This window comes from Brachionichthys hirsutus, chromosome 2 (genome assembly GCF_040956055.1).
Source record: "Brachionichthys hirsutus isolate HB-005 chromosome 2, CSIRO-AGI_Bhir_v1, whole genome shotgun sequence".
Taxonomy (NCBI): Eukaryota; Metazoa; Chordata; class Actinopteri; order Lophiiformes; family Brachionichthyidae; genus Brachionichthys; species Brachionichthys hirsutus.
Window position 1 is genome coordinate 13,899,278 of NC_090898.1, and position 24,380 is coordinate 13,923,657.

General features: G+C 43.2%; 4 protein-coding genes across 4 annotated transcripts; 3 read left to right on the top strand and 1 right to left on the bottom strand.

The window, feature by feature from the left end:
• On the bottom strand, positions 1-3,690 carry LOC137899722 (serine/threonine-protein phosphatase 4 regulatory subunit 2-A-like). Its single transcript, XM_068743762.1, has 9 exons — positions 3,574-3,690; positions 2,982-3,063; positions 2,654-2,824; positions 2,438-2,531; positions 2,271-2,308; positions 2,083-2,157; positions 1,760-1,894; positions 1,356-1,642; positions 1-382 (listed from the first exon to the last, which is right to left on the bottom strand). Exons 1-9 carry the CDS (start codon positions 3,605-3,607, stop codon positions 93-95), a joined length of 1,206 nt encoding a protein of 401 aa, XP_068599863.1. The 5' UTR covers positions 3,608-3,690; the 3' UTR covers positions 1-92.
• A 253-nt stretch (positions 3,691-3,943) lies between these two features.
• On the top strand, positions 3,944-8,337 carry LOC137899733 (eukaryotic translation initiation factor 4E type 3-like). The gene is made up of 7 exons (XM_068743774.1): positions 3,944-4,240; positions 5,001-5,073; positions 5,817-5,911; positions 6,000-6,060; positions 6,153-6,219; positions 6,322-6,477; positions 6,581-8,337. Exons 1-7 carry the CDS (start codon positions 4,080-4,082, stop codon positions 6,625-6,627), a joined length of 660 nt encoding a protein of 219 aa, XP_068599875.1. The 5' UTR covers positions 3,944-4,079; the 3' UTR covers positions 6,628-8,337.
• A 6,151-nt stretch (positions 8,338-14,488) lies between these two features.
• LOC137902298 (forkhead box protein P1-B-like) lies at positions 14,489-20,588 on the top strand. The gene is made up of 16 exons (XM_068746384.1): positions 14,489-14,567; positions 15,993-16,127; positions 16,212-16,298; positions 17,063-17,168; positions 17,246-17,354; positions 17,470-17,577; positions 17,661-17,748; positions 17,967-18,044; positions 18,121-18,313; positions 18,390-18,466; positions 18,568-18,669; positions 18,774-18,901; positions 19,328-19,382; positions 19,469-19,626; positions 19,733-19,897; positions 20,158-20,588. Exons 2-15 carry the CDS (start codon positions 16,011-16,013, stop codon positions 19,893-19,895), a joined length of 1,569 nt encoding a protein of 522 aa, XP_068602485.1. The 5' UTR covers positions 14,489-14,567; positions 15,993-16,010; the 3' UTR covers positions 19,896-19,897; positions 20,158-20,588.
• A 532-nt stretch (positions 20,589-21,120) lies between these two features.
• LOC137909248 (myoD family inhibitor domain-containing protein 2-like) lies at positions 21,121-22,592 on the top strand. The gene is made up of 3 exons (XM_068753690.1): positions 21,121-21,202; positions 21,546-21,797; positions 21,883-22,592. Exons 1-3 carry the CDS (start codon positions 21,121-21,123, stop codon positions 22,143-22,145), a joined length of 597 nt encoding a protein of 198 aa, XP_068609791.1. The 3' UTR covers positions 22,146-22,592.
• Positions 22,593-24,380: the final 1,788 nt, after the last annotated feature.

Genomic DNA, 24,380 nt, shown 5'->3' on the forward strand with positions numbered 1-24,380 from the left:
AGTCTACAGGTCCACAGTGCTACAGATACACCCTTGGGGTGGTATCATACAGTGTTTAAAAATACAACAACAATCAGTTGGCAGCGTGGGCTTCAAGGTTCTCCAGTCTCTGTTGCAGGTTCGGGGCTGTCTGGCTCATCAGTGTCGCCCTCTGTTGACAAGTCAGGTGAACTACTGGAAGAGGGAAGCTGCTTCTCGCAGGGTCGGGCTAATTCGTCGCTGCTGCTGTTCTCGCGTTCCTGGTCTGAGCTGGAACTTGTTTCTGACGGAGCAGGCTCCTCGGGTCGATCCACACCGCTCTCCGTCTCCAGACTGTGGCTGTCGCAGGTCTCAGATGAGTCTTTATCCCTTTCAGAAGGTTCTGTCCGTGTCCTGCTGGGCTCTGAGAACCAAGGTGCGCAACATTAGTGCTGCTGCGAACCCTTATTTTCTTTATCAGTTGGCCTGTTCTTTTATTTTTAAGTCAGAAAATAGTCCAAGAGTTAAAACCACAATATATATATATATATATATATATATATATATATTTAACTTGCGATCAAAGAACAAAGAAACCACAAAGATATCTGGGAGGATGGAACTCCCACCACCAGATAACCTGCACGGAATCAGGACCTGATCAAGGCTGCAGTTTTCTACAGCATTTGTCAGGAGGCGTGAATCTACAAAACTACATTCTCCCGTATTGCATGAATTGTGTAATTAGCTGCACTGTCAATAATCAAAGTGAACCTTTTTTTTTATGTGATCAATGAGCTTTAAGATAGATTCATCTATTTCAAATGTTGGAACGGTCAACGGTCAGATGCATTTATGTGTCCCCCAGGGGGCAGCGAAGAGTCAAAGGCTTCAACAACAGAAAGGTTGTGATAATTTACCGAGTAAAGAAAAAGCAGCAAACACAACAATGTACTCGGCCATGGGCTGGGAGGTTGATAAATACATCGCAATGTGTTGATAGCGAGAATTTAACTTTTTCAAAGTGTGTTTGTCATTCTTTGTTGTGTTCGTATATTTGAATTTTGGCAGACTTTCAGCAGTACTTGGAGGAGAGACTGGCTGAAAGTGCGCGTACTTGTGCCAAATTGTACGACTCAATCCATCGAGAGGGCGCAACCAAAAGGAAAGCATCTCAGAAGGAGATCAGGAGCAGGGTGCGATTCAGGCTTAAGCACACCGGACTCGCGACTCTAAAAGTCTGACCAACTTTGGACAGGTCAGAACCTGGACTCTGTTTTATTCAAATTGTCTTTTCTTCACAGAACACGATGCCCACATGACCTCATCTTCACTTTGTGATAACAGCAACAGCCAAATATTCATGGCTGCCTAGGAGAAGCCGGGTCAACGCCTACCTTGATCCTCGACAACTGTCGGCATGTCACAGGACGTTGCACTTCCGTACTCTTGGCTGCGGGAGTCCCTGGAGGTGTCCGGTGTCTCTGACAGTCTGTCTGTCCTTTCACACCACGATGAGTCTTTTCCTTCATTTTCTGTTTCTTCCACCTCCTCTTTGTCAAACTTGAGCCTCTTGACCTCACGCGCATCCCCGTCAGAGTCTCCCCTATCTTCCTCCTCCTCGGAGTGCTTGTTCTTTATACCGGTGTTCGGAGGAATTTGGCCTCCTGATGTCACGGAATCACTACGGTAACGACACAAACACAAGTCCATCACGATAAAATTATTTTAAATTGCGTAGCGATGGGAAAATCTGATGATCTTGGAAATGTCTAAGGTGTACCATCGTGATTCCAGTTACCTGTTATGGTGCTCTTCTACCACTTGCTCTTTACTGACAGGACAGTCAGGGAACCCGTTAGTCGAAAGCAAATGACAGCTTGACAGTTTTGGTCTGTTGAGTTGTTTCGGTAAGACTGGGCCATTTACATTTCGACTGCAAAGTAAGAAAAATTACAATTTCTTATGCAAGTCAGCTGACAAGATGTCAAATCAGCCAGACATAACTGCTCATACCAGGACCTTATTGGCTAAATGTAAGTCCCCCCCCCCCCCCAACTCGGTGGTTTATGGGATGTCTTTATAGTTGTGGAATTCAATCACTGACAATAATGAGGCTGCCACCTGTCTGCATATAGAGAGGAGGTGCCAGGAAACATCACTCCATTCATTCTGTTGACACCGGATGCACCGTTTTTCCTTTAAAAACGAAGTGGGAAAAGCACAAAACAGCTCACGGTAAATCATTAAAAGTGGTGCTTCAGCCAGCAAAGCAAGGAGTACGGTAGCAAAGCCTAACAGCTAGTTCTTACTCCGATGTCGGGCGCACAGAGCTGACCACCATTACGTTCTGCAATACAAAAACAGAAATGCACTTTATATTAGAAACCATCTCAGATCTGAGGAAAGAATGCAGAAAACTAGCTTCTACAATGTCGCTTTTCGGACATTTTTTTTCCCATATGAATGTCGTCCTCACCTTTTCTAACCCCATTAGAAACTTGTCTGTTCCTGTGTAGTTGCGTTTGGGGTCCAGGAGGAGTTCACATAGACGCTGGATGGTGAATGGGATTCTGTGCGATACATATAGCATTGACTATCGATCTGCATTCAGTGAAACAGCTGTATGCTACATGAAGCATGAAGGAAAGTCTGTTCACACTTTACGCGGTATTTTATCAGCACCTTTCCTCACCCATTATAAGCATCCACAATATTTAAGATCCTCTCCTTCATCTGTTCGAAGGGAACATAATCCACGTTAGGATTATGTTGTCTTTTCTGTTCCGGTGTTGACGCGTGGAAATCGTCCATGACTTTCTCCAACTTAAACATGAAGTACCCTTTGAACTGTGGCCAAGGGATCCTTAAAATATTAGAAAAACACGACAAAGGCTTTTCAACATAGTTTCACCAACATAAAAACAAAACGAATCAAGAGAGACAATCAAGTTGAACAAACAAATTATTATTTTTGCAGCAAAACAGATTTGGCTATTGTCGTGTGCATGTCGACTACTCACACTGTCTGGCCTGTCTTTGCAACATGACACAGGAATTGCTCCAGAACAGAGCAGGCCTCCTTCTTGTCTTTCTTCTCAAAGTCTGTGAATACAAACATTTAAAATAAATAGAAGTCCAAACAGCAGATACATTCTGAAATTTAAAGCCACATCAAACCTCCTGAAATTTTGCATTTTCAAGATAATCCTTGAATAACTGCACGAATCTCAAATCCAGCCTCCTCCCAAAAAGTTCTTGTAAAAGTTAGTAACATGAAGTTAGCATGTTAGTTAAACCAGGACCTAGCTAGATGTTTACATGACGTTTCATAGTTGATTGGCACTCAAGAGAACATATGGATTGCTAGCCTATAAAAAAAGATGAACACTTATAGTATTGACAACACTATTAAAGCCATTCGAACAAAGCCCAGGGCCGAGCAGATTAATAATCTACGTCTACGCGGTATAATAACATTAGTCATTATCAGGCTAAGTTGCGGGAAGGTTCGCAAGGTCGCAGGCGCTGCACATTTCGCTGGAAGAAGCAGACGGAGTGCGGAAGTTCTTCCCTTATCGCGCAGCGCACCTTTAGATAAGCGCTCCCTCTTACCTTGAACCGCTTCCAGTAAGGCGTCGATCTCCATGTCTGCGTCCAGCAGCCCCAGACAGGAAATGCTAGCTGCGTTAGCAAGTAGCAACCAAACAAAGCTGCCAGCGAATGCTGCGCATGCGTCCGGGCGTGACGTCACGTCTCGTCTGCGGAAGACGTGTTCCAGTTTAACCTGTCGGAGACAAAAGCGTTCGAATTTACCCTCTATATTGTAATCACAATTTATTTATTTTTTTGTTCTAAGCGCAGACACATTTAAATGAGATCTGCGCGCAAACTTTATTGACAGGAAACTTGTTTTTCCTTCGTTTGCGGCGCGTAACGTCAGATGCGGCAGGCGGGCGTCATAGGTTTTGTTGTTGTTGTGGCGGTGACGGCGCAAACCGGCCAAGTGTCCAGTGAGTCAGCAGCTGGTCAGAGCTAATTTTACCAAACGAGCCTAGAACGACAACAAAGCGGTGAAAGCCACAGTTTCTTTACGAAGGCGTTCATTTTCCGAGGCAGCAATGGCAGTTCCAGTAGCTGCGCTCCAGCTGAGCGCGTCATCCAAGCCGGCTCTTTTGGAGCACAGCGTTCACATCAGAGACCGAGATTTGGAAAGCGTTTCAAGTCATGAAGAAAACGAAACGCTGCCTTTGCATTCCTCGTGGACGTTCTGGCTCGATAGGTAAGACGTTGAGGCATTGTGTTGTTTTCTGTCTTTATCCAGTGTCAAGTTGGCCTAGATGTGGGTGACCTTTTAAACAGAACAAAGAATGGAGATGGGGGGGGGGTTACCAGGCCTGTAATAACCCAGGTAACGTTGTGAATCTGTGCCAAAGCAACACAGATAACATTTATTTTAATAAATCAACTAAATTATATGACAACAAACGGCCTCTTAATGGTGCCGGTGCAGCTTTAGTAATTGTTTTCTCTCTGGCCTACATACGCAAATCCTCTACTTAGAAAGATCTTGAACAAATGACGTAATTATGACTCACGCGCCAAGTTATTGGTTTTAATTTGAGTTAATCTGTCGTCTTTAATTGATTTGTTGCGTTATTGTTCGTGTATCTGTTACCATTGATCAAGGACGTAGTGATTTGGATTAAAATCTAAGCGTTTTAAAATTAATGTCAAGCAATCACAGCCCGGTTGAACTCGAGAGGTTGAGTAACACAAGCCTCATCGGACAGTGTTTACGGGCAGAGGGTGCTCTGTTGAAACGGGGTCAACGTTGTTTACTGTTTATCTGGTTTATTTGCCATCCGAGGGCAGCTCACTGAAACTTGTCTGAGTGACTTAAAGCAATGCAGTTAGATCACATTAGAAGACCTTAAGTCTCCATGAGTTTGTCATTTATTTATTTATTTTTTAAAGGGGAATAAAAAGTAATGCAACTGAATTAAATTTCTGTTTTTTTTTTTTTTTTTTTTTTTTTTTAGATCTCTTCCCGGAACAACAGCAGCAGAATGTGAGTCAAATCTGAAGAAAATCTACACAGTGGAGACTGTCCAGGTGAGATGCCAAACAGTCCGGGCTCAGTGTTGGTTCATTCTACAGGTTTTTTGAGCTGTTGCACTTTAACCAGGCACACTAGCCCTGGTGCCAAACTGCTGCACTGCAGCCCCACACTAGAGTTCACCTTGCAAAGTGCATTCCATTTAACCCAGCCTGGTATCTGTTACACCACAACATTGTCACCTCAAAGAGCTTCTGTTACGGCTTTGTTCACGGGTAGTCTGCTAACTGGTAATGGCGTGTCTCTTTGTATAACTATCCCTAATCCTAAAGCACAAAACAAAGAAATACATATTTTTATTTTATTTTTTTACACACACAATACATAAAAATGGACCTCAGGTCGTCTTTGGTAAAGCCGACAGACAGAACCATTAACACAGTCCCACTTACAAGGAGCCTTTATAATTCTGCTTAAAGCATTGGCGACCTTCCAATTTCAAAGTCTTTGGATTGTTAAGACATGAGGGGTGATGATTGGTTACGGTGAGGGTAAAGAATGTCAGCGTAAGCCAATCTGAAGCAGAGTAGTTTTGGGGGGAATTCTGGTCACATTTAACTGAATGTAAATCGTCGTGCCTGACACAAAGCAGGATTTTGTAAGCACAAACTCAATTAGCATCCTTACGCAACATTATACAGCAAACCGTATCATTAGGTTTTAATGATATTACACACGTTAAGATCTTTTTGGGATTAAATCACCTGCTCCTCTGTTCTGCTCCTCCTCACTGGAATAGAACTTTTGGAGAGTTTACAACAACATACCCGGCGTCTCCAGTTTGCCCCTGAGATGTAGCTACCATTTGATGAGGGGAGAGAGGAAACCGCTCTGGTAGGACTACATTTACGATGAACGCATGCTGGGATTCGTAGTGTTCAGAGCGCTTTAAAAATGCGTTTGCATGCCGGTTTGCACCCAGGGAAGAAGAAAGCAATGCCAAAGGTGGTGTTTGGAAAATGAAAGTACCAAAAGATTACACCGTAAGTGGCATAATCATCAAAGGAAGTCATCAATATGTGTTATTTGCTTATCTGTCATTTACAATTGAACAAATCTGTCTTTATATTTACAGTCTGTTGTGTGGAAGGAGTTCCTCTTGGCCACTATTGGAGAACAGTTCAGTGATTATTGTGCTGCAGGTAAAAAAAAATAAAAATGATTTTATTCATTTTAAAAGCCGCATTTAGTCTAAAAGCAGAATGAAGAGCATGAGTCTCATTCTCCTGTTGCTCTCCTTGCAGAGGATGAAGTCGTCGGGGTGAGCGTCAGCATGAGAGACAGAGAGGACGTCTTTCAGGTGTGGAATGGAAACGCCTCTTGTGCTAACGACTCAAATATCTTGGGAAAGATCCAGGAGCTGCTTCCACAAATTCCCTTCAAAGCGGTGTTTTACAAACGTAAGTGTTTCCTTGGAATAATTCCTGCGGTTCAGTGAGGGATTTCAAAGCCAAATGACGAGAAAAAACTTGGAACATAACTCTTCTCGCTTGTGTGTTTCAGCTCACGAGGAGCACCACGCCTTCGAAGGAGGCCGATCACGACATTAGAGCATCTCGAGACATGCATTCATTTGCCTGTGAATCCGTTTTGAATTACATTTAGGCACATTTTGAGGCAGTTGAGTTCATACTTGCTTAACATGTCATCTTAATTTTTCCAAAATATGGCCCGGGTATTATGATCCTCGACTGATGGGAGTACGACTCATTCATTACGAAACCCTAATTACTTTCAATTTAGTCAAAATCGAGAAACACTTTGGTTTTATATATGGGCCGTGTTTGTATGTTTTTTTTATAGCAAAATCAGATCCGATCATGTACAGTCAGATTTTCTAATGTATTTTATCATATTTTGTGCAATTTCCTTTGTACAGACGAGGCTAAGTCTTTGAATTAAATATCATTGTGGATAGAAGAGCCGTTATCAGTCACAAAAATGAATCATTAGACTTTTTCTAGTCTACTGTTTTTTTGCTTTGTTTTATATGTTCCAGCCAAATTTTGCTGCTTATACTGGAGAACCTAAATGTTTGTGGACGGCGTCATGCTAAAATACAAGCAGAAAATTGCACTTACTTTTAATTTCCTTCTTTAGGATACGAGTAGTTTTTGCAAAAGTAGTATTTTCTTGTTACAATAAAATGACCTCACTGAGTAGATGCTGAGAAATATACATGTGAAATCAATTCTACTCGATAGCATTTGCAGTAAATTTGCAGTGTTTTGATTTTCACTTTGTTAAAGCATCTGTCCTAAAACAAGCACTTTGTTTCTGTTTGTGTCGCCAGACAGACCGTATAGGATTAGACCTATATGAGTTGTGATAACCGAGACACTGAGGATTCGTATCCTTTTCTGGATAATTGTGAAGCTGCTTCTGCTCATTTAGTCATGAATTTCTTTTTCCTGCTCTCGTAGGAGAGCAGAAATTAAAATGGCACATTTTAGTGTATTCATATGTCCTTAATTAAAATTTAATTTATTCTTCGCCTTTAAAGGTATAAAATTATGAGCTATAAACACGCGAGACGGAAATGTATCACCAGGAAGGAGTCAAAGAGGATGCTGTGAATCTAGCATTCCCAGAGGCACTGCCTTGGGTCTGTCCCAGTACACCTACTGTACTTGCACATGGAGCTGTGCTGGAGCCGTTCAGCGGCTGCTGCGGGGTTGAATCTGTATGAAATCAATCGGAGATGATTTACTAAAATGTCACCACAATAATATCTGTCTCAAACCCATATTTTTCAATGTGGATGTTGACAATTAGAAAGTTAAACTCCAGTATTCACTTATTATCTCGGGTGTGATGGAGAGATGAGATTTACTGTTCTCTAGAGCAGAAGCGATTTATTTTTAGGACCTCCACATTAGACATTTGCGGTAGTTTAGGCATGAAAGTGTTTAGTGGAGTGCATAGAAAGGCTGCTGCTATGATTTCTCAAGTCAAATCCTTCTAAATGATACTGACAGGAGGAGATATTGTTTCAGACCATCGGCATGACCAAACTGTCATTATTTACCCTTCATTCTCCTGTTGTTTGTGAACTGATGTCATGAGCACATAGTGTAGGATGAGATAATAAATAAAACACAGTTGACCATGCGCTTCACTTCCTGGACTCTGATTGGATGGTGCCTTGTGTTTACCAGCAGAATGTCATTTGTATTCAACTTGTTAGACTTGTATACAGTCATTTTTGTGTATTAGATTTATATGCGTTTGGGAAATAAAGTTGCTCTTTGGAAAACGTCTTCTATGTGTCATGAGAATGTAAATATATACTGCATATATTGCCACAACATTTTGTGTTAGACCATTTATCATTTACCACTTATTTACTTTTAGGCTGTTGGCTTTAGACTCCAAGATGTGTATAGGAATTTCTTTTTTCCCACAAGTGCATTTTTTGCAATCAATCACATCCTGGACTCTCGAGATTTAGGTCATTTGGGTTTACGGTTGTAATAGAATAGGGGCGCAATGGCATCATGACAATTTCATGTGTTTTTCAGACTAAAAATATCGCAGAAAAATAAAAAAGAAGCAGCACATATTGGTATATATATAGACCAAATCTTTTTAAAATGGAAGCATTCCTCAAAATCAGTCAAAAAATTAGTGGTGTCATTTCGAAATGCTTGAGTGTATATAGACTGTATAAAGCAATATAATAGTCATTTAAAATGTTAATCTCTCATGAGGTTAATAGGCCAGTGTACTTTTTCGTGGCCATGGCAACGACCTTTGATTTTAAACTGCCATTAATTAATGGAAGGCAGACTTTCATTGGCGGCCTGATTGAAATGTCTCCCCTTGGTGGCGCTGTCAAAGCACTACATGAAAATAGTTGCAAGGAAGGCTGGATTTCGAGTCACATAAATCTCATTATAATATTATTATAATTGCTTGAATTAAAAAATGTTGCTGTGCGTGTGAGCAACATGCCTCTTCTAATCAGGTTCACAAGCAATCAGAGAGCTGCTTGTAATTCTCTACATGTGCACTGAACAAACTATGTATGAAATAATTGCTTTTTTTAATGACCGACATTGATCCCAGGAGATTTTGTTTGTGTTCATCTGCCTTAGTAATTAACTCACATCTTCCAGCATACATTGAGTTACGGTATTACAATTATTATTCTTGTGGAGAATGTCGGCATAAGTGATAAATCACATCTTCTAGGACAATTATAACCAAAAAAAAGAAGATTTCCAGAGGATATGCCTTTCCTCGTAAAATGAAAGTCAGCGATTCAAATTCTGTGACATAAATGTTTCATATATCTTTTTCAGAAGTGTTGTAATATAAACTGAGCTGACGCCTCATGAAATTCACACGACGATGAATTTTGCAAATAGCTGTTTTCTTTATTCTTTTCTTTGTTGTCTCCCTGCTCAAATCCATCGTTTTTAATCCAAGTGGAGGCGCTTGCAGGATTCCTGTAAGAAATCACGAGTTTTAATTTGGTCGTCATCCGGTTTTATGCGTTATTCTTCAAACAGTTGCTAAAAAATATGGTATATTTCATGTTTGTGATGCCTTTTCAATTGTCTAATGTTTTAAAATGTATAAAGGATTCTGACGTTCCCCCTTGGAGAGCAATGCGCCATAATTCAAGCGGATTTGAAAGTCTCGCGTGTTAACGTGACGTAACCATTGTTTACTTTTACCGAAGCCACGCCTTCTGTTAGCAACTTGTGGCTAGCTCGCTGCTCAGGCACCGCTCCGAGGTTCATTCCTTAGACACCACCCTGCGTCCAAAGACAGTCTGCTCCGTCCGTCTTTCGGTGAGTAAGCGCTTATTTTAAGACGTACTGGTATTCCTGGAATAAATATCGAAGTGAACGGTAAATTGATTCCGGTTTTAGCGGTGGCAAAGCGCTGGAGAGGACCTTTTCTTACAAGCTAGCGTCAGCTAGCTTTTGTTATTGGTAACGTAAACGCCATCCGTAAAGGTGGTCGGGAATTATTTTATATTATGGCTAACATAAGTCACCAAGAGCAGTGTTTATATCGTACTTAATTCCATATATAATAGACTTATTAACGCATGATAAGTCCACGTAGACGTCCACTAAAAGGCTGCATGTCCTCATTGGAAGCCTCGGACCGCAATGGTCGGTGAAAACGGATATAGATTTCTTTCGCATTGATTTGAGATAACAGGATCATTAAACGCAATGGTACAATCAATAGAGCTAACTTCCTATTAGACGGCGTCCATTTAGAATTTAAACTTATGCTGGTTAGGTGTTAATTGCGGAACGGTCGGTGGAGCGAAGTGTCGCTAAATGAACTTCCTCAAAGCATCTCGGCGACATTACCGAGAAGAGAAGGGATTCAAACCCGAAACCTGGAGCCGAGTCGAGTCCAACATGTGCAGCTACGCATCGGAGATGATCGCAATTTGGAGACTCGAACCAACAACCATGGCGCGTTCAGGATCCGCCGGCCGCGGAAGCGTTTCATTGAGGAAACGTCGTTACAAATAAGCCTTTTTAGAATTCTCTCTTTTAGTTTCAATTCTTGTTAATTGAATACACGAAGAAGTTCATATTGGAATATGAAAACAATGCCTGCCCGTAATTCACGTAGATGTCACAAAAGCACGTGACATCTACGTGACGTGGACCTAAAGTTTCAGCTGCTTTTGACAAACCTCACTCACAAATCTTTCATCCAAATTGTAATTTAGATAAGCTTCACTCTTTGCAGCACGGCTGGATAATGGAGACGTGGGTGTCGGTGGGGAAACAGCAAAAGGCCGGTCGGTGTTCTAATGTACCGGCATCGTTCTCAAATTGAATGTTCTGCATGATTTGGCGATGCTTGCCAAATCATTAAGTTTAATCTGGTCATTGTCCATTGCCAAAATATTATATCCCATCCAGTTAAGTGTGCATAATTAAGTATCACTGATTTAGATGCAGTATTTATCTCTTTCTTGTGTGTGTTTTTGTGATTTAAACTTCTTCTTTTTTTTTTTTGCCCATCACCTTTTTGATTTATACAGATTAATGGGTCATGTGTGAAACCAGTTTCAGCTGGGGGGGGGGGGGGTGTACATTGTTTGCTCTTTCTTGAGGAAAGACCTATTTGCAGTATTTCCTTTTACACCCTTTGCATAGAGGTAAGCCCCACTGCTGGACTGCAGGAGAGCTGCCTCTGTGGCGAGAACGCTTTTTTTTAGAGCCCTTTACACGCTTTGGCTTGTTGTGCACGGCTTCGGTCGTCATAATCCTGCAGTTTGCACATAAAACAATGCATGACGGAACTGATTTGGAGAGAACCTGTGAGTCAGCCTGGTTCTTCTGACATCTTTTTTACGTGTCTACAGGAAACGCTGCCCTTTGTCTGTAGAGCCAGCCCTGACCCCGACGGTAAAGTCAACAGAGTGGAAACCCACCACCGGCTCTCCCTCTTTTGATTATGTACCTTTTGGTTCTGGAATTACAGACGTACACGAGTTTGAGTAACGCATTGCTGCGTCTAGATTAAAAAAAAAACAATCAGTGGTTGTTTACTGGTCGTTTTCAAATGCAACTAAAAAGAACATAATGTTCCTTTCAGTTTTCCTTTTTTTGCTGGCACTGTTTTTGGTCACGTTCTGAGTCTGATCATGTAATCTGAGAGGATTTCTCCTTAATGTTGGCTCTCATTGGTATCGGCTGACTGATTAAGAGATTCAGTACGAGAATTCAATAGTTGAATGCTTCTTTTTCTTAAGCCTTTGTGTCCCGCTTTGTTTTGTGGCTCTGCAGGTTTTCATCTGCTTGCATTATTCGTTTGCCGACTTTATTTACCTTTTTCTTTATGGCGTTTATCGTTGTCTCAAACACTCCCAAGCTGTATACATAAGACCCAACTTGTGCATTGTACTACCTGCCTGGTCGTTTATCGCACCACCTGGTTAATGGTAAATCGTTCCAGAAGGAAGATATGTTTGCACATAAACACAGAGCCTGGGCGCCTGTGTTTACAGTAGCCATGGCAGCACTCGGATAGACCTAGCTGTTTGTCTTGCCGGGTAGAGCTTTTACTTCGTAGCTCTTAACCTTCGGAGTTGTCGCTCAGCAGTTCATGTTAATTTCCTGGACTGAGACAGTGGTAGCAAAAAGCTGGAGCCGACACATGACACGCACAATAGAACTGCCTTTGGGTGAATGAAAACAATTAAATGAGCCTTTATTGTTTGCCAACCTGAGGGCAGAGGCAGAAAAGGAAAAACAGGTATAGATTCTGATAATAAAAGTGAGGCTACCATCAGCAGGCTTTGTCACATGATATGAAAGCTAAAAATAAAATATGCAATAAAACCTTTTTTTTTTTTTTTTTTTTTTGCCCACGGGGTTGCATGCCATGGACGCTACTGAAATAGAATTCTGTTTTCTCAAAGTAAAAAAAAATATAGAAACTTGTTTAAAACGGAAGGCCAGCAACTAAAATAGATTTCAGAACAAAGTTATTTAAAGTACAGATAGTTTGTGTTATTTTATTTTTGTCATACATTTGATTGAATTATATATGTCTATAAAAAGGCAGTGATCCATAACTCAAAGATGCACAAGCAAACCTTAACCCCCCCCCCCCCCCCTCTTTAGTGGTAAAATTGATTCAGTAGCCTCTAGATGTAGTCAAGTATAATGTAACAAGATGGAAACACTATAAAGTGCAGTACCTGAATTCATTTAGTTACTTTGTTTCCACCGTAGCGAAGATCAAAGGGCTCCATGATTCTCCTGCAACATTGTTTCCTCTCATTGTTCCTTTACTTCCTCCTCCAATCATGAAGACGGATCTTCCTCTCTTCCATACCCAGCGTGTCTCCATCTGCTCCAGCAGGCAGGCTTCGTAGGGTCATGAGTCAGTCCCAGCTTTGTTGGTGTTCATCGGCGTGTTCAGTTATTTTGGTCGATGTTCAGTGGCGCCATGACAGCTTCTAAAGTCACTGACTAGAAAATAAACTTAACCCTAAAAAAGCCACGTGTATCATATTTTATACGCTTGTCCGCTCAGAATTATGAGATTTCTCCATCATAAGATGAATTAATTATATAATAATGAACTAATTCAAAGGTTTGGCCTGATGGTGGCGCTAGAGGGCGGGTCAAGCTTCCATTACCAAGGGATTTATTTATTCAACAAATAATTAAAGTCCCTGACACAAAAATTTGGCCAATCATTTTCTGTAATGCATTTTTTTAGAGGTAAATATATAAATAAAAATGTGTTTGTAATATTTGAAGATAGTAGGAGAGTTAAATGAAGTCACTTAGTTTTAGAATCGGGTCATTTCAGAGTCTGTGTTTTTAATGCGACGTCAAACGCCTCCAGAAAGTCTCGTTACTTCCTGCGCTATCCATTCGTCTGCATTTATATTTGTTTCCCTTCTCAGGTCAGTGAAGTCCAGATGCATGAGTCTGGGTCAGAACCATCAAGCCGCACCTTTCCAGCAAATCAGACAGAGAACGGGATTTATTCCGAGAATGAAAGTCGCCAGAGAAGCAACCAGATTTCTCCGGAGTCGCTCCTGGTCAGTAATTCGCCGTCGCATTCCTACAACACATCAGACGTGGTTATTATTTAACAAAAACTACATGTCTGTTTAGAAATGTTTTATTGCACGCGTGGCGGTTTTTGCATGTTCCATAAAAGAATAGGACATAATGGTGATAATGCACAGATTGAGAGCTGGAATGTTTTCCCCTTTAACTCATTCAGTGGCAGCAGTTTTTGCTTATGACGATGCAAACACCGAACGTACCGAATGAAAGATTCCAAGTCTCCTCTTTCATCAGGAAGGAATCTGGAGTTGCTGGCCGTCGACGAGAGGCAGAATTCCATTTCAAACCTAATTAACGTCTTCAGACATCAATTAGGCAGAAATTGAGATTTCTGTCTTTAGACGTCGATGGCATTTAATGAGTTGATTGGTAGTTAATAAAAAATTGGGCTACTGTTAAGATGATTCCATATTTAAAAGTGCGTTGCTTTCAAATGTCAATGGAAAACAGGACGTTTGCGCTTCGGACTGAGTGGGAAGGTGCGATCCTTTTTTTCAGTCTCTGACATTTTATTAGCAAAATGAATAAGTTGGGGAAAATATTCTTCTTTCACCGTTAAGGAATTTGTGCCGTCGTGGGAGAATGTTGCTGATCTCATTTGTCGGGAGTGTTTGCTGAAGACCTGCACTCGGTTTCCGTTCAGCTTGATGTCCGTGAACTTTGGCTGTGATTCTCCAAATTGCAGTGTTTTCTGTTGATGCTGAAGAGGAGTGTGGTGAATGGGGGGAGGAGGTCTAGAGGAGGAGGGAGAGCCCAGTCCCGCTGGGGGTGGGGTGGGGGGAGGGATCAGTGTTATATTGTTAGCTTTGTTTACGCTGGGATCATTTAGGGTGGGAGGCTCATCCAGATTCAGAGCCGTTGCCGAGCAGCGTTTCTTTTTGGGATCAGACGTACTTTTGAATGGAGGCTGTCAGGTTTGTCTTCCTTTTCTTGTGTGTGTGTGTGTGTGCGTGTGTTTTATTTTGTGCGATTGTAACAGGTTATTGTTAATCCAGTTTGAGCAGTTACGATGCGTGTCTGTCAATTAAAGACGCTATTAATCTGCGGTTGTGCCGTTTTAATATTTCAGACGTGGTTCTTTCCTTTTGTTTTTTTTCTTCCGGGTCACGCCCCACGGTGCGTTTCAGTAAATATGAAATGCTGATGATGTCGTACATCTTGTTTGTTCCTCTGAAAGTTTTCTCTGTTTCTATTTGCCGTCAGTCATCCCAAAGTTCACAGGACCCGTCTAGCGGGAACAGAGAGCTTGTGTTTACGCTCAGTCGCTCACTGCTATGACTTTCTACAATAACAACAACACAAGATGTTTGGACTTGCTGGCTGCCATGGCGACGGGGATTAGGCGAAGGCTGTTGTTGTGTTGATGGTGTCCACAGGAAAATAGAGGGAGGCCAAGCGACTGTGGGACAGACCTGTTTTCTTTGCTCTGGCCGCCACCTCTGCAGCATTGAATTTCACGAGGAAGGACAAAGAAGGAGGCTGTTGCTGTTGTTGTTGTTGTTGTTGTTGTTGTTCTGTGTGAAATTCACCCTCGGTTTGTTTACCCGCTTCAGAACCGACTCTGCTGTGGAGGGGAAATGTTTGTTTGCGCCTCAGACCTTAATTAAAATGCGAATCTCAAGTTCTGCTTTCATAAACATTCACTGTATACTTCTTATTTATTTTTTTTCTTTATATCTCTGAGCAATTTAGATTATTCTGTTTGTGTTTACTGTAAAGAGCCCTTGAGCTGCGAGGCTTAGCGGCGAGGGAGGCGCTGCGGTAATTGCTGCGTGCCTGGCAGAGGAGGGTGTTGTTGTTTTTCTGATCCGGCTTGTTGTTGTTGTTGTTGTTGTTTTTTTGATGGAGCTCTTAATTCCCCCAAGCCATCTGATGTTGTTTGTTTGTTTGGTTTATTTTTAGCTGGTGTGGAGGTTCAGAGCTAGACGGTACCAGCAAGAATAATAAATGAGAGGAGGGACGAGTTATAAGAGTCGATTTGCTGATCAATGACAAAATTCAAACACACAGACTCAGGAGTTAGCATGCCCCCCCCCCCCCCCCCCCCCCAGCTTTTTATTAAGCATTAACACACTGTTCATATGTGGAAACGTGTTTAGACGTGTTTATTTCAGTTTCCCTTTTAGCCGCGTCTCACTCTTCTCCTATTGAAAATCCCCGTTGGAGAACTTCTTGCAGAAACACGCGACCTGAAAATCCGTCGGTTCTGTGAAATGCAGAGGTGGCGTGCGATCTCATCGCCGCCTCCTTTACGGCACTGGAACGCCGTTTAAAACCGACGGGATGAAGGAAGAGCTTTTCCTTTTCTTAAATGACTTTTAACCCGTCGTTGCCTGCAGGTTCCCATCTCTGCACCGATGATGACCCCGCCGACCGAGGCCCCCCAGACGCTGCAGCAGATGCCGCAGCAGCCCATTCTCAGCACTCAGCAGGTCCAGACGTTATTCCATCAGAATGCAATCCTCTTGCAACAGGTGAGCTGTCTCGTCACGTTTGTGTCCGTGTACTTGCGCGTGTATTTGTACCTTCTTCACTCGGTTCTGGCGCTTCTCTCAAAGCAGTTTGGAGAGGTCTTCAAGAATCAACAGGAGCAGATGAGCATGCAGCGGCTGCAGCAGAACAACGCCGGCGTTGTTAATCAAGAGGTAGCTCGTACTCCTGATATTTCCTGAATATTAAACCGTTATATCAATATTTATGATCATCAATGTTTTAACTGGGTCTGATACACTTCATTAGTACGGAACACAAGACATTAGAATGCCAGTTAGAACCAGTTCACAGATGCTGACGATGAGTAATCGTTTTAGAGCAGTAGAAAAAAAGGTGTGTGTTTTTAAAAAAGCATGACAAAGAAATAAACGGAATGGAGTCCATTGGTTGATTCTCCAGCCAATCAATGCGTCTGCCCTCTTGTCTATTTATTCTGATGTGTGTGTTTGTGTGTACGGGGCATGTCTTTGTCCTTCCCAGTCAGCCAGAGCCCTTAATCCCCGTCCCGCTGCAGTGCTGCTGTGTTTATATCAAGCAGCCCAAGCTGCACGAATAACACGGCAATTCAAATCCCTCTCATTTCAATGGCGACTCACACACACACACACACACACACACACACACCAGCCGGGTGTGAAGAGGACCGGCACGCCTGGTCTCTAGACGTGTAGCAGGACAGGAAGGAGCACGCATGTTGCTGTTTAATGTCATGTTAGTGTCATGTTTAAGAAATGCAAAGCACGGTTCAGGTATTTGTATGCAATTTGCGTAACCGCGTGATATTTGAGTTTTTACCTGTCTATTTAAAAAAAAAAATAAGCAGCGTCAGACTCGGAGCTAACGACATTAGCCGTTTTCATTCCCCGGCTCTGAGCGCGTGTCACGTTCATGGACGCTTGTGTTCTGTGTCCAGCAGCTGAAGGCGCAGGTGCAGCTCCTGCAGATGCAGCAGCAGCACGTCTTCAGCATGCAGCGACAGGGCCTCCTGTCTGTCCTCCCCACCAGCCCCATCGCAGCCCCAGGTAAGAGTAAACGTCGCGTCGCTGCACGAGTAGCTAGCTCGCAGCATATAATGACACGGCTCTCCGCGTCGTTCCAGGCTGTGAGAACGGTAGCAACATGTCCGCCACCGCCGTCGATGCCAGGGAGTCTTCCAGCCATCAGTCCGTCACCAACGGCCATCACGCCCTTCTGAGGAGAAGAGAAAGGTAACTTGGAAGAATCAATGATGCCGCTGTCGGCATCTGTGCATCCTGTTTTATCCGGAGTGCGACGCCGGCTCAGAGACGTGTCACTGACGGTTCCCGTTTGGGCCTGTTGCAGCGGGTCGCTTGATGAAAGCGCGCAGAACGGCCACGCCCTGTACGGAAACGGCATGTGTAAATGGCCCGGCTGCGAGACCGTCTTCGGCGACTTTCAGGCGTTTCTCAAGTGAGTGGCGGCGCTTTGCTTTCCCTCTCGATGTGAAACCGGCGCCTTACCGGGTTCTGAGATTTGAACTTGCTTCTCTGCAGACATTTGAACAGCGAGCACACGCTGGACGACAAGAGCACGGCGCAGTGTCGCGTTCAGATGCAAGTGGTTCAGCAGCTGGAGTTGCAGGTACGGGGCGCATCTTTCTCTTAAAACTTTAGCGAGCGGTCGCTGGAACGTACATTTAGACGGAAGCTTCGCCGGTGTCGTCACACCCGTCCTGGAAATAGAGGTGATGTCTGTAGCTGATTACACTTTCCAGGATGCTACCAAATAAACGATTCCCTTCCTGAGCTGTGAAATCACAAAAATCTCAACATCTATTCCCGTCTCCTCGTCTGATGCAGCTGAAGAAGGACAGAGAGCGGCTGCAGGCTATGATGGCTCACCTCAAGTCGTCTGAGCCCAAACCCGCCGCTCAGCTGGTAAGAACCCTCCAATTAAAATAAATATTGTTGTGCTGCTGTTTGCCTGACTTAAGTGTCTTGTTTTTGTTTTTAGGTCAAGATTTCCAACGCATCCTTCTCCCAGACTCTGCTGCCCAAAGCCCCTCTCACCATGAGCGTGTCTCAGAGCGCCACGGCGCCGTCCACCCCTCTGACGCCGCTCGCAGATTCCCCGTCAGTCCTCACCCCCAATAGCGTGTTCACTGGAACCCCCGTACGGAGGCGATACAGCCGCTCCGTGAGCCAAGGTGGGGGGTGTCACCGCCTGTTTCCAAGCGAAATGTTTTCCTTCATTTGTTTCTGACTGGAAGCGTCTTTTCACAGATATAGTCGACAACAAAGAATTCTACCTGAGCACAGAAGTCAGGCCTCCGTTTACGTACGCCTCTCTCATACGACAGGTAGCGAGCATTTCTCCACATTTGCATGGGAGTCGTGACTTTTTAAACCCGAATGAAGCGGATCGGTAACTTCATCCTTTCCCGTCCTTCGTCTGTTGCAGGCGATATTTGAATCACTTCGCAATCAGCTGACATTAAACGAAATCTACAACTGGTTCACGAGAAACTTTGCATATTTCCGGCGTAACGCAGCTACGTGGAAGGTAAGAGCTCTCATCAAGAACACGCCAGTCCAGACTTTTACCTGCTGCTGTTTGAGGGTTAAAAATAATAAAAATAATAATTTGAAATTCCTGTTGCGTTTCAGAACGCTGTCAGACATAACCTCAGCCTCCATAAATGCTTTGTGCGTTTGGAGAATGTAAAAGGGGCCGTGTGGACCGTAGATGAGATCGAGTTCCACAGGAGGAGGCCCCAGAAGACTGCCGGTTCCGGGTACGTGTTCCTCGGACGTGAAGCCGGAACCCTCAAGCCCAAACCTGGCTCCTCTGAATCGATAATTTTATTTACTGGAAGGACGTTTTAATAGTTTCTAAGTTGGAAGAAAATCGGCTTTTCGTGTAGTTCCAGCACGTTTTTTTTATTCTACCACGCAGTTTAAAATGATGATGGTGGCAGTGTGTTTGAAGGCTCCTGGAATGAGGATGAACCAATTTGTTTTGCAAATGCAACACTATCTCTTCCAACGACTCCGGCTCGGGTTGCTCCAGGCATGGAAATGTTTGCCGCTAACATTAGAGCGGTTTGATTCGTGGAGACGCTCCTAAAACACACCACCCTCCAAAATCGAATGGACTGTTGTTCTCCGGCCTCGGAACAATTCGGGCCGTCTGAACTTTTTCAATCTCTCTCCTCCAACAGATCCGGACTGAAGAACTCTCAGAGCTTTCTGAGCTTGGCTGGATCTGCTGCTCAGGTAAAGCCGCGTTTGGGATTTTTTTTTGTTATCGGTAAAGACGATTCACGAAGAGTGACCTTACAAAGCGGCGTCCGCTTTTTCAGAGTGGCCTCCTCGACGGCAACGGCCTTTGCTTCAACCCGGCGTCTCTGGGCAGCATCCCGTTGCACTCCCTGCCTCATGTTCTCCAGGAGCAGATGAACGGAGCCTTCGCTAATGGGTCTGGATACCAAAGTGACAGCAGCGCGACACAGTCCCCCCTGTAAGCGCCGACGTATCCTTGACCGCACCCCGTAGCACGTCTTACACAAAATAATATGCATTGGAATTTTCGTCATCGCGCATCCCCCTTTTTTTTTTGGTTTCAGCATCAAAGAAGAGCAGGAGGACGAGGAGATACGCGAGAATTATCCGTACGAGTCTCCGGAGAGCACGGATGAGCACGGCCACAGCACAGAGATGATCCAGCACGAGGACGCCGGCAGCCCGGAGAGGCTCGGCCTTCACCTGGATTGCGTGCCTTCCCTCTGACTGTGAGGTCACGCCCTCCGCCGCATGGCCGCCTCGCTCGGAGCCGACCGGACTTTGTATTCCAGAAGTTTCCACACACAAAAAATGAAAAAAAAAAAAAAACAACTGCTTCATCTTCACAACCAAACATTTTCAAATGGGGAAATTATTTTCTTTTGTATTTATCAGCATTTTGTTTGTTAATTCTTTCTGTACAGTCGCGTGAGATCACGAAATGTGTGAAATTGTGTGTTCATGATTTTTTTTTTTTTTTGCCTTCCAGATTTTATATAGCTGTACACAAAAAAGGACCATGATGAGCAGAGAAGCCAAAGGAAAGGGAACACTGATAGTTAGCACTTCATAATGGAACGTTCCATTTGTATGTATAACTACTTTATGCTAATTTGGAGCCACGCTACCTAATTATGATTTTAATAATCATGATATATATATATATAAAAATAAAACCTTTTGTAGGAGAAACAAGAATGTTGCTTTAGAAATGTTCTCTGCCAACATGATCTTATATATTTGTATTTAAAATATAATCAATGGATCAGAAGAGTAGGTAGCTTCTTTATAATTCTCCGTGTTTCCGCCCCACAAACATAGTCCGATTTGCTCTAACTGATCTTGTAAGAATTGATAATATAGATTTACCGTTACTGTAATCCAATGTATCTCTATGGACAATAAATTTCTCATTATAAAAAGCCATACTGTGTCCGTGTGATCCGTGGAGTTTTGCGGTGCCGCGTGGTTCGGCCGCCCGTTGAGAAGATCCATAAATTGTGGTTCTTATACTCGTTGTATTCCGGTGTTGGGTTAAGTGGCCGAGCTGGACTTTCTATTGACACGGTTGCCATAATTGAATAGATTTTCCGTGCATTATGCCATTATAGCAGGTTTGCAGTCGTGCTTCCTGGGTGTCGGGTTTCAAAAGATGTGGGTGTGTACGTCACGATGGGCGGGGCTTTAAGCCTGAGCTCAGAGGGGTTTGCAGATGCGACGGATTACACTGTTGGATGTATAACAAGTACAGACAGGTAATATAAAAAAAGTTGATAATGTGGCAGTTTGTAGGAAGTTTCATTCACTTTTTTTTTTTATAATCTGCACGGATGGGTTTTTTGCAGTCATGATTTTATTGCTGTAGCCTTCAGTCAAGTTATTTAGATCACAACAGCGTCATTCAAACTGACGTGTGTCTCACTCCATCTGTATTCTGCACCTTTTGCATAAGATGACAACTCCCTTTCAGCTTCCTGTGAATGATGAGGATTATGCTGAGCTTCAGACAATGGGGGACCTCGCAGCTGAAGATGGTATGTTATTGTTCACTGCGTGATTGATTTTGGCTAAATATACTGCTTGGGTGAAGTTATTGTTAGTTACAGCTAGACTAAAAGAGAGGAGGTTAAAACGGTGACGGTTCCTGGACTCGATCCAGGAAAGTGGATCCGAATAAAAGCCTTGGAATCATTGATCTCTCTCGTTTCATTGGGCAGTCCTACTCACTTTTACTTTAGGTCTCACGTGTCCATCAAACTGTGTCAATGTTGCTCTGAATAATTCAAACCACCCCACAGGGGATCTGAGTAACTTTTCCTGACAGAAAGTGGACACGCTGTGCTGTCATTCCCCCCTTGCCTGTATCGCCTTTCCCAGGAGGCATCCCTCCTATCCCAGTGATGAGCGGTCCGTCCAAGACGGTGTCAGGCAGCAGGTCGGCCGGTGGGATGCGCAAGCTGAGCACCATCGCAGAGCAAGAATCAGACAAGCTGGACAACAACCCCGGCTCCGAAGATTCCCAGGGAAGCAGTGAGTCGGGTGGATCCAGTTTCTCCGTGTGTTCTGACAAGTTTAGGAACGGCAGCAGTCATTTTCCCTCTGATGATTCATACCAGCCGGACTCTGGAGGTATTGTTTAACTTGCATCAGTTGTCATGATAAACATGAGACACCCTGAAATCACGTGCTCTTTTCTTGGTCTCTTGCCCACCAGATGACTGCGCAGGTCTCCTTCTCGCCTGCTTGCATTGCCGTTTCCACGATTTAATGGTTCTGCTACCGGATACGTGCGAGAGGGCTGTGAGCCGCTGCTTTCCCTCGTACAGATACATCAGGGCGTCCTTTGAGAGGGAGCAGCAGGGACAGGATTGCTGTGATTACAAGCTGGAGCTGGACTGTAGCTGCTGCGGCTCCTGCGAGGACGCAGGAGAGCTCGTAGAGCTGGCCATGGAGATATCGGAAGTGTGCTATCGCTGAGGATCGGCTGCTCGGCCTCTGACCTCCGACCTCGATGCGGCCCTTTCAAACAGAATCGCAGACTTGAATCCTGAATGTTCAAAAATCAGCATGACTTTCTCATCTCATTCGCGTGTAATAAACTGCCTGCGTGAACGTTTGCCTGCATTTATATTGACTTTCGCGCGTATCTGTGGTTTAAAGATTCAATCATCTACAATGCAAGGTGAAGTTGGTTGCGGCGGCGTGTTGAGCTTGACCTTCCACACCCTGAGATTTCTTCCTGTTTGTTTTAATGAATCTTGGTTTGGAGTTATCCGGCTCGAGCGGAGCATTGTAGGATCAGGATACCAGTGTGAATCCAAACAGGTTTAATAGATCAAGAAGTTGCACTAATTCTATTCTATTGCTGTATTTTGCTGTACCGTACTGCTCACAACCCAATAAAAATAAGGTTTTGGTGTTGGACTCTCCTGTACACCGACATAGACAGCTGTGATTGGCTCCAGTCACGCACAACCCTGAACTGGAGTGGTAGAAAATGGAGAGATTGATTGCATAAGAATGCTTTATATTTTTAATGTTATTTTTTCAAGATTGATCTGCGAGCCAGATGCAGTCATCGAAAGACCTTTATCTGGCTCGCAAGCAATAGGTTGCTGACTCCTGCTATAAAGGTAATGAGTCATGCGATGAAGTTATGGGAGAAAAGTGGAGGAGGAAGTGGAAGATACACAAACTGAAAATTACTCAAGTAAAACTTTTATTTATGACAAGATAGTTTCCACATTGAGTACCGATAGGTTTGACTTCACCATGTGTACAGTAACTATTACATCTCATATAAACTGTAACAATAAAGAGAGTAGAGAAACCTTTTCTGTTCGGGAGCAGAAGAGGTGCTTCTTCACGAGTGGTTTACCCATATCGTGCCATAAAAACAGTCGGAGGATTGTTTGTCTGAAATCAGTCACATCAACGGCTTTAAATAACGAGCAATACGGATGTCAGTTCTAATCAGACACATTTTCGGGTTCGAACGATTCGGCCCTACCAATAAAAGGGCAGTTTGACAGGCCTGCGTTTTGTTGTGTTACTGAGGTGTGTCTCAGCCATTCTGAAGGCAGTCTTAACTTATGGTTCACTCTCTGGCTTATTCTGGGATGTCAACCACATCTCACAGCTACAACAAGTTGCATGCTACATCCGCTTTGAGTGATGACAGCTCAGCTTTCACCATCTGCTGTTGAACTGTGAAATGCAAGCTGAGCGCTACATACAAGCTATTATTAGGAGGTTTTTTTTTTTTTACCGTTTCTGAGGACTGAATGAATTTTCATGTCTTACAGTTGTTGTTTTAATCGATGACCTGATTGCCATTTCAGTTATTGCCATTAACGACAAAGGAGAAGTATGCGTTGGCTAAGCTAATGACACATTGCTATCTGTATAACTTATACTGTATGCATTATTGTACACAATCATTTTGGCAACATGATTTGGCAGCATTCATGCTAATAATTGTTTTCAGAAGTTAAAAACAATCGCTGAACATTCAATACGATTTTGGCCTTGACAGTAGAATTTCACCTTAATAATCGATAACACATCAGCCATCCCAGTGTTCACTATTTAAATAGACACGCCATGAAATTATCATCTGAATAAACAAGTAAAATAAAACAGACCACATGCACAAGCTTGTCAAGCTAGTACGGAGGATAGATGAAAAAAGGCCACTGATGCAAGTCAACATTAAATACAGCAGTTGCATGAAAATTAAGATGCTGAATTAATAATCCAATTATTTAAGTGGCATTATTTCTATACATTTCCACTTTATTTTAATTTTGCAATGCCTTATTTATTATTTTAATACTGAACACTTTGTTTTTTCCCCCAATAACCAGCTCAGTCGTAGTTTTAAAGTTATTTTCTTTACGTAATCCTGCATTCTAATGTACATTAGCACTTTTCAGTCAATCCACGAAGCCCAATCACCTACAGACAGTCACAACATGTTCCATTAATGTATATAATTCTCCTACATTAACAAGGATCAACTGTAAGGCACTTAAAAAGATCATTTGATACTTTTTTTTACGTATATAAATTCAGAACAAGACTATCAAGACATGACGCTGCTCTGCACGCACACCTAAAACATTGCATAGCTCGACAAAACGGAGGCTTTCAGTGTATGGCAGGTAGGTACAAGAAACTGTTGAACTAGACCACAACAGTATTGCCATAAAG

What these genes read in the sequence shown, in the direction of transcription:
- LOC137899722 (XM_068743762.1), bottom strand. Translation starts at nt 3,607, where the DNA reads ATGGAGATCGACGCCTTACTGGAAGCGGTTCAAG. An exon ending in GCAAAGACAGGCCAGACAGT is followed by an intron (nt 2,825 to 2,981) that starts GTGAGTAGTCGA and finishes TAATATTTTAAG; the next exon opens with GATCCCTTGGCCACAGTTCA. An exon ending in ATTGTGGATGCTTATAATGG is followed by an intron (nt 2,532 to 2,653) that starts GTGAGGAAAGGT and finishes TGTATCGCACAG; the next exon opens with AATCCCATTCACCATCCAGC.
- LOC137899733 (XM_068743774.1), top strand. Translation starts at nt 4,080, where the DNA reads ATGGCAGTTCCAGTAGCTGCGCTCCAGCTGAGCGCGTCATCCAAGCCG. An exon ending in AAGTACCAAAAGATTACACC is followed by an intron (nt 6,061 to 6,152) that starts GTAAGTGGCATA and finishes TTATATTTACAG; the next exon opens with TCTGTTGTGTGGAAGGAGTT. An exon ending in CAGTGATTATTGTGCTGCAG is followed by an intron (nt 6,220 to 6,321) that starts GTAAAAAAAAAT and finishes CTCTCCTTGCAG; the next exon opens with AGGATGAAGTCGTCGGGGTG.
- LOC137902298 (XM_068746384.1), top strand. Translation starts at nt 16,011, where the DNA reads ATGATGACCCCGCCGACCGAGGCCCCCCAGACGCTGCAGCAGATGCCG. An exon ending in CAGCCCCATCGCAGCCCCAG is followed by an intron (nt 17,169 to 17,245) that starts GTAAGAGTAAAC and finishes GCGTCGTTCCAG; the next exon opens with GCTGTGAGAACGGTAGCAAC. An exon ending in AGCGCGACACAGTCCCCCCT is followed by an intron (nt 19,627 to 19,732) that starts GTAAGCGCCGAC and finishes TTTTGGTTTCAG; the next exon opens with CATCAAAGAAGAGCAGGAGG.
- LOC137909248 (XM_068753690.1), top strand. Translation starts at nt 21,121, where the DNA reads ATGACAACTCCCTTTCAGCTTCCTGTGAATGATGAGGATTATGCTGAG. An exon ending in GGACCTCGCAGCTGAAGATG is followed by an intron (nt 21,203 to 21,545) that starts GTATGTTATTGT and finishes CGCCTTTCCCAG; the next exon opens with GAGGCATCCCTCCTATCCCA. An exon ending in ATACCAGCCGGACTCTGGAG is followed by an intron (nt 21,798 to 21,882) that starts GTATTGTTTAAC and finishes CTTGCCCACCAG; the next exon opens with ATGACTGCGCAGGTCTCCTT.